Source organism: Neltuma alba, unplaced genomic scaffold (genome assembly GCF_004799145.2).
Source record: "Neltuma alba isolate B1F8T4 unplaced genomic scaffold, ASM479914v2 tig00012964_pilon, whole genome shotgun sequence".
Taxonomy (NCBI): Eukaryota; Viridiplantae; Streptophyta; class Magnoliopsida; order Fabales; family Fabaceae; genus Neltuma; species Neltuma alba.
Window position 1 is genome coordinate 354,295 of NW_021637323.1, and position 9,099 is coordinate 363,393.

General features: G+C 35.6%; 2 protein-coding genes across 2 annotated transcripts; both read right to left on the reverse strand.

Moving 5' to 3' along the window:
- Positions 1–2,569, reverse strand: LOC114733094 (aminoacyl tRNA synthase complex-interacting multifunctional protein 1-like). The gene is made up of 3 exons (XM_028920499.1): positions 2,111–2,569; positions 1,313–1,519; positions 1–357 (listed from the first exon to the last, which is right to left on the reverse strand). The coding sequence occupies exons 1-3, from the start codon at positions 2,567–2,569 to the stop codon at positions 214–216; spliced, it is 810 nt and encodes a 269-aa protein (XP_028776332.1). The 3' UTR covers positions 1–213.
- A 2,058-nt stretch (positions 2,570–4,627) lies between these two features.
- Positions 4,628–7,642, reverse strand: LOC114733095 (receptor-like protein EIX1). The gene has a single exon (XM_028920500.1). The coding sequence runs from the start codon at positions 7,640–7,642 to the stop codon at positions 4,628–4,630; it is 3,015 nt and encodes a 1,004-aa protein (XP_028776333.1).
- Positions 7,643–9,099: the final 1,457 nt, after the last annotated feature.

Genomic DNA, 9,099 nt, shown 5'->3' on the forward strand with positions numbered 1-9,099 from the left:
TGTTTTCAAATCTCTCTAATTTACGAGCAGGTATACAGTTAGTTTGCCCTATTTGCCAAAGAATGCTGAAGTTCCTTATTAACCATGCAACCTCTCCATATTACAGTGCATACAATTTGAACTTTCACACATCAAGCAAAATTGCAATGTGAGAAATACATGCATATCAATAAGCATTGCTTGACCAAATAAAAAATGATGTTCCCAACAGAATCAGGAAATGTTTGCATTCTGCAATGATTGGCATGCCACTGCACCTGCAGATGTCCGCATTACATGCTCCCCAAGCATTGCTATACAAGAAGCATCTGTCTTAAGATAAGGCTGTACGGGTTCCCACGTCTTCTTTTTTTGAATCTGCAGGTGGTCACAGAAGAATAGTAAATATGGCATCGAAACATGGGACTGAGATCACTGATAAACTACCTAGATATAACAGAGAAACAATAAACTTTGCAAGAAATTTTAAGACAAAATATCACCTTTTCATTTCCTTCAACTGAACTAGACATATTTTTGTGTATTGTATAAAATTTGATAAATGATTTGAGTTGCTTATAGCTCATAAATAGTGTAGTTTGCTGTGAACTTTTTATAATATATTGAGAGCTTGTTGGAGTAGGAGGGATAAAAGTCGGATAATAGGTCACTCCAAGACTATACTGTCATTTTCCTTGGAATTACCATCCTTATGTTCATCGATTCCAAAATTCACTTCAACGGAATTGATGTCACTCGTTCCTTTCCATGTCCTCATTCCTAAACTCTAGAATGTGATTGAATTCTGTGTTGCCACATCAAAACCAATTCCAAATAGCTGTAGATCCCATTCCATCAACACAACCCAGAAAGAGAGGCTCATCGAACAAGAAAATTCAGCGATTCAATTGAAAATAGCCCAATATTTAAGATGGCAAAGTATAATGCATAACAACAATTAGGAAGTACAGAAGAACATGTAAAAGCAAAGTCAACAGGTAATATCAGGACATGGGAGGATGAAAAGAAAAGCAATCAGTGTCTGAGCTTAAAAATTCAACCATCATAAACAAAAGGATAGTTTTTGCAATTATTGAGATAATTTTCAGAGCCCTACCAGGCTTAACAGAAAGATTGTTTCCTTCATAACTAGATGTAATTAAAGTTTCGGAGCTACTAGTGCCTTTTCTATTACGCAAAAGTGACAACTATTCTTATGTCTCAACAAAATTTGCCCATAACTGACAAGAATAAACTTATCCCAATATTTTTAGCAGTAAAAAAATCATTGTCCTAAATTATAGATCTCATCCGCATTGGAAAAAGCTATTACCTGATTAGGAGTCGCAGGAGCAGGTTGATTTTCCTTTTCATCTTCTGATCCAAACCATATTCTTTCGCCAGGGGCTACTTCCTCAGGAGGAAAAAGAAGTTCAACATTCTCATGCTTGGCATCAGAAGCAGCCATGAGCATGCCGGGAGACTTGACACCACGCATGTTCCTTGGCTTCAAATTGGAAAGGACAATTACTTTTTTGCCCTGCATATATGAATTATTTATTACGTTCAACAATGTCAGAGTTCAAGTTCAATTCCTAAACATCATTTCGATTTAAAAACAGTTACTCCAGTCCAGCAGAAAGAATCTGTCTAAGCCATCAACTCATGCAATATTTGCAGAACATAAACCGTCTTGCTAACAGAATTCTCATTTCAAGGAGCAATAAAGGACAGGCCTTGAAAGTAAAGTATGAAAATAAATGTTCTTCTCTAAACGCCCTTGCTAAATCCAAGAAGACAAATTGACAGGGAAGACCAGCGCAAGATGCATCTTGCAGTTTTTTTTTTTTTTTTTTTAAATTATCATTAAACTTCAAAAACACCAATGAAACCTTGTGTGTGCGTGTGTTCCCATCCACGTGTTGTCAATTCGTTTATCACATTTGTAAGAATGTCAAATAGAGATCCTATTTTTCCAAGGTAGAGAAACTACGAATACAGCTGCCAAATACATTGAGTACGAATCAAATTATCAATTTTAAACAAGAATTTTCTCATTTATCAAAATATAAATGCTACTAGTAAAGGCTCAGCAATCAAACCTTATAACAAGCTGACATCGAAAAATTACCTCAAGATGGTCAAGAGGAATGTATTTGACAAGGCCACTGCAAATGATTCTGGGCTCTGGCTCACCAATATCCACCTCTTCCACATAAAGAGAGTCAGCCTCCTCGTGTTTCCACGCCCTGAGAATTCTCCCAACCCTTTTGTCAAGCAAGCCGGCGGCGTCCTTAACATTTATTTCATTGATACCAGAAGCATCACCGGAATTGGTTGCGACGGATTCCACCACTGCTTCATCTGTAGAAGCGGTGCAAAAAGAAGAGAAGGGATATGAGATTCTTCTTCTTTCTCGGGATGGTGATGAGGAGATGGAGAAAATGGGGAATTTGGATTGAGCAATGAGAGAAGAACGAGTTACCAAGGAAGAAAAGGAGCCATAGGCCCTAGTTCTCCATAAGGAAGAAAGCGACAGCATAGTACTGCAGCCCTTTATAGCATTTGCAGCGATGGTGCTCGTCGCCATTGCCACCGTAGTCTAATCTTCTGTGATCTTTTACAGCTTTCCGGCTGTGCGTCATGATATGGGCCTGCGAGTATAAAAATTTAAATTACAAAAACCCTTGTAGCAAAAAAAATATATATTGGGATATAATTATATTTTTTTGCCTGAATATTGCGATATAATTATATGAACACCCAAGAAAATAAACCACTGAATTTTGTATTCAATTTATGCGTTGGAATGGTATTAAAATAATCTCTATTTTCTCAGGGGAAAAATATGTGATTTGGCCCTCAAAAAGTTATTTTTGAACTTTATTTTAAATGTCAGTGGCTAGTTATACCAACACTATTCTTTGATCTCCAATTTGATTTGGATTTTTCTCTCAAGATTTCAAAGAGATAAAGCCGCTTGGTATTTACCACCTCCAACCCTTAATATAAAAATTAGTAGAGGGTTAAATTTGTTCTTAAATATAATAGTCTAATTTATTTTGTTTTCTTTATTTATTCAAACTAACCATGTTGATTGTGTATGTTAAGTGAGTTTGCATTAAAGGATAGTTCTAGTCTAAATGCATCAAAATAGTATTTGTAGAGAAACCAACACATATTTTTCACAAACAGTTAACTTAGCTACTTTCTTGATCTACCTAAAGTAGATAAGTCTGACTTTTAATATATGATTTACTTAACTAATTTGGATATATTAAAGAAAGCGTTTAAATTAGTTTATCCTCCAGTCCTTAATATAAGATCTATTTAACTAATTTGATTAGATTAAGTACGTTAAGTAAGTTAGTTAATTATAAGAAATATGACATATTTTTCTTAAAACGCCATAATCATCTTCCTTAATATCTTCTATCCCTCTTCTACTTGATTATGGTTGAGGAAGTATCCATAGGGATAATTTAGAAAAACTTGATAAATATGAAAAATATATCTTATATTTAGAACCAAAATCAATATAATAATTGGATCCTATATTAAGGATCAGAAGAGTATTTGTTAAAAATATGTGTTGATTTTCATAAGATACCTCCTTAAATAATTCGGATTAAAACTACCTCTTGATACGAACTACTTTAATATATACAATCAATAGGGTCACTTTGGATAAGTAAAAGAGACAAAATAGATTAATACCTTACATTTTGGACTAAATTTAACCCCCTACTAGCTTTTATATTAGAACCGAAAATAATATTAAGATGCATTAAGGTGGGGGAAAACCTCCCATATCTGCAACGAGGCCTAATCTTGCTGCCATATTTAGCTCTTCTTGTATGGTGCCTACAATCAGTATAAAAAAGATAAAATAAAATTTCATTTTTTAAAAATAAATTACCTTCCGCGCCCAATGTAATATAGAACACCTTTTCTACGTGGGTTATCCGCCACAACTGATTTAGAAGGTGCATCAAAGATACACAATTATTCAATTTTCTGTTCATTCTTGTGTTTGTCGTTTTCTTCAGAGACCCAATAATGCCTTCGTCTTGGTCTTGGTGTTTGAAGAAACCCACAAATTCTATAGTACGTGGTATAAGCATTTTGAAAAAATAAACTTCAATCAAAACAAATAAAGAGAAAGAGAGGTTCTCATCACAAGTCATAACCATGTGCAGGTACCTTCCTGGTTCAATAACTTTCAACTATCACAAAACACGCAACATTTTTTTTTTTGAAATTTTACATCAAACACCGTTGGATTAGGATAAAGGTAAAAAGGAACAAAACATCTAGAAATGAAGTCCACAAGACAAACAATATGCAAAACAAAAAAACAACAGAAACAAAGAAACAAAATAGAAGAACCATTGTATCCATTAAACTCAACAACAATTCAGAACCTCCTAACACTTTTAGTATCTTCTTCCAATATATAGGAAAAAGAAGGCGATGGCACAGAAATCCGCCCCTATCAAGCTCACCCCCTTGCACATATTCCCTGCAGTAAAGCCAGCAATTAAGCAAATCTTACTAATAATAATGGAAAGAGACATATTATAGGGAGAAGCAAAAAGTATAGACACATTATACACAGATAGGAGGAGGAATGCAAATACCTCAAAAATTATCGTCTGTGACGGGGCTTCATTTTGCTGCCATGATTGATTCTTGTTCTACGCATCAACACAAAAAATTTTACAATGACCGCTTCCACAAAATCAAAGTAAGCATCACTCCAAGATCTCTTCATCGCTAATATGAGAAAAGGTACTAAAAGCCCGGTAGCAAATCCCAATCCAACACTCAAGTAAAACCACTTATCAATGAGCCCATCAGAATCATCTCCTTCATCATTGCCTGCTGCCCTGTTAGAACCATTAACATGACCATAACCATTACGTAGGCACCTCACGGGAAGGGGACAACCATAGAGATCAGGGTTCCCAACAAATGAAGATGCTTCAAAAGTTGTTGTGTGACCTGTGTAAGGGATGGGACCTGAAAGGTTGTTGAAGGACAAATTCAAGTAGCCCAAAAATGATAAGGAAGACAAGTTTTGAGGAATAGACCCAGTGAGTTGATTACTTGAGAGATCAAGGGATGATAGCTGAATCATATTTGATATGCTTTCTGGAATGCTGCCGATTAGGTGATTTCCTGATAGGTTCAAATAGGTTAGACCAGATAGTTTTGTCAATTCATGGGGAATTCTTCCAGACAAGTTGTTTCCAGAAAGATCTATACTGGTGACAAGATAAAGAGTGGTGGTGTAGGTCAATGACTGCCCTTTTGCATTCACAACCAACCTATCTTGATATTTCCCTCCATCATGATTTGACCATATTAACCCACCTGATGGTATATTGCTCGTATCGATCGGTTGTACATCTGCCTCCATTAAACCTCTTTTCCTTGGGGTCAATGCTTTAAGATCACCAAAGCTGGCTGGAATTTTACCGCTCAAGTCATTCTCCCCAAGATCTAGGACTTGCAATGAACTTAGTTTTGAGAGCTCATGAGGTATTTCTCCAAAGAATGCATTGGATCTTAAGTCAAGAATTGCAAGATTGCCAAATCCGTCTCCAATCCAAGAAGGAATTCCACCAAAAAGTTCATTGTTACCAAGGTCCAAGGTCTGCAAAGAGGATAAGTTCATGAACGATGGTGGTAAATTTCCCGAGAGCCGGTTGTCACTTAGGTGCAATAATCTGAGCCGTTGCAATTGACCTAAGGAATTTGGAATAGCCCCAGACAAGTTGTTGTTGCTGAGGTCTAGTTTTTCCAACATAGAACAATTTCTAAGGCTTGAAGGGATCCTTCCCATGAAGTTGTTGCTTGAAAGATCAATGGTCAAAAGAGAATCACACTTCTCCCATATAGACTTTGGTATTTGTCCAGAAAATTGATTTTGGGAAAGAGATAAGAAACTAAAATAAGTCATTCTCATCCAAAACCAATTTGGTATAGAATCTGAAATGCTAGCATTTGAAAGGTCCAAAATGTTTATCCCTTTTTGTGACCGGAGCCAAGATGGAAATGAAGGTCCCAAAATGCATGACTTCATTATAAGTGCTTTAACTTGGAATGGAGGCATCCAATTGGAGCTGATGTTCACAATGAATAAATTGGAGGATAAGTCTAAGTATGTCAGATTGATCAACTTTGAAAAATGAATTTGAGATATTATGCCTCCCAATTGATTAGAAGAAATATCAAGTTCTGATAGGAAAGAAAGTTGTCCTAAACTTTCTGGGAGAGTCCCATCAAGTTTATTCTTTTGAAGATTCAAGATAACAAGATTTCGCAACGATCCGAAAGAAGTAGGGATATGTCCTTGAAACAAATTATCACTAAGGTCAAGACTAACTATATTTTCTAGTTGACCTATCCAATATGGGATTTTACCGCTCAATTTATTGATGCCCAAAACAAAATATTGCAAATCATGTAGAGGTTTCTTAAAAGGGCAAGTTTGTGTTCCTTCAAGAATTTCAGGTAGATTTTCTGTCATATTATTCCTCGATAAAGAAAAACTATTCAAGTTGCAAAGTTTTCCAGTAGAGCTGGGAATACCACCCTCAATAGCATTAGAATCAAGATCAAGTCTAGTGAGAGAAGTCATGTCTCCCAAAGACAAGGGAAGTTTTCCATACACCATGTTTTCTCTAAAATTAATAACTTGTATCTTTTCCCATCTTTTTTGAAAGAGTTGGGAACAGTTTGCTGTAAGATCATAATTCTGACTTAAATCCAACGACAATAAATTTGGCATTTCTCCTAGACCAAGCGGTATTCTTCCATGCAGGTTACTTTCTGTCATATCAATATGTTGCAAGCTACTTATATTTACAAGCCAATCGGGTATCTTTGAATAGAAGTTGTTAAAGCTAAGATCCATGACAACAAGTGAAGAAAAATTCAAAGAAGGCACTGATGGAATATAACCAGACAAGTAACAACCAGATAGATGCAATTCAACGATAGAAGGAAGTTGATTTAATGCACCAGCCCAGTCTTTCACCAACGAAAGGTTAACCTGATTCATAACAAGGTGTTCTAAAGAGACGAGGCCAATTATCCATTGGAAATTATCAGCATACAATTCATTCGATAAGTCGACACTCTTATCAAGATCAAGAACTTTCAAGTGAGATAAGTTTCCCAAATGTGCAGGAATGAGGCCACTAAAACCAGCATTTGACAAGTTCAAATACTGCAAATTCTCCAATGAACCAAAGAATTCAGGTATTGAAATGCCATCAAATTCATTAAAACTCAAGTCTAAAAGCCTTAATGACTTGAGCTTCATCAAAGATGGTCTTATCTTACCGCTCAAGCTCCAGAACGCATAACTTTTATAAGATGAATATCCAAACCCATACGGATTGTGGAGATCAACTGCAACAACTGCTTTTGTACTGTTGTCGCACTCTATTCCATGCCATTCACAACAGTTACTGCCCCTCCATGAAGATAGCACATTATTTGGATCATGAATCCCAGTTTTGAAGTCCACGAGAGCATCACGATCAGAGGCCAAGCAAGTAACCAAGTGGCCATCACTGCTCCCAGCGGAAACTGAGATTACTAAGTCGCAAAGTGAGAGTAAGAACAACTCAATTACTGGTAGTTTTCCCATTGAAATATCTTTATCTCTGGCAAGCTATGGTTGTAGACCAAGCTACACATCTCAGTACCATACATATAGACCCACGCACAAAGCATGCCCTTTGTTTACGCGTAACAACATACATGTTACTGAAATATTTGTTATTTTGTTCAGTGTTAAATGGCCGACAAGTGAACATTATTTTAAGACGGGTTGAAAAAAAGCAGTATCATATAAAATCAACTAATAGGTATAGGTTCAGTCCGCGGCAGACAAAGATATCGTGTACACCCATCTCGAGAACTAAGTTAAAAGTTATTCCAAAGCTAGTCCCCCCCCCCCCCCCGGGGAAGTTACCCACCACCTTCTGCTGCAATTTTCCATGTAGTGTGCATAACAACAGCACCATAGGCCCACGCCTATATAAATACGACACCGTCATTTGATTGAACGAAAAGAGAAAATGGTGATTTAATTTGTTCCCCCCAAATGTGCACAGACATGATATTTCACAGGAGAGACAAAGTGAGAAAATATGAGTGGTTTCTTGCGTTGTTGCTGTGGGTTCTTTCTGCAAGGACCCATTAATTATTTTACATAAATTGAAGAATTCAATTAAAAATAATAAATTATCAAAATTTTAAACATACATTCAATAAAATTTATGGATTATAGTTAAGAAATATCAAAGGAAATGATACTTGGAAAAACAATCAATGCTTTAAACAAAGAGCCTTTATTATGTAATACCTCCGGTCTTTAATATAAGAGTTCGTTTCACTGTTATTATGATTATAAATATAAGCTCCCAATTCACTTTATCTCTTATATTTATCTATTTTTTTCTAAACTAGTCCTTGCAATAATGATAGTCCTAGCTAATATAGTTAATTAGGAAGGATATTTTAAAAAAGACAATACCTATTTATTACAAATAAATAATTTAATTAATTTCTTAATCTACTCAAATTAGTCAACTAGTTCTTATATTAAGAATATGAGGTGGTATTAAGAATTATGGGAAAGTTTTTTGATAAAGAACCAAAAGAATTATTAGTTATATTTCACCCTAACCTAGTCATAAATCTTCCAATGCTAGTCTTCTTCTTTCATTAAGAAAAGGATTTTCCGAAGAAATTTAGTGAAACCAAATGTTACGGGTCAATCAATGTTCTTAAGCTTTATACTTTTGAAAAAGCCAACGCGGAAATATAAGGAAAGGGGCAAAGAAAAAGCCGAAGATGACCATGATGGATTTTTTTTTTTTTGTGATATTTTTTTTTTGTTGTAACAACCATGACGGAAATTTTACGGAAACAGTTATGTAATTGGTCATCGTCTTCATCACAAACGCTGATTTTTGCAGCTATCTCTCCCTCCTCCTTTCTCTCTCGCCTTTATGTTGGTGGTTTGAAGAAGCCCACAAATTCTAAAATACTGCCCGCGCCTAATATAAGAATTAGTTATTTAATTTGAATAGATTAAAA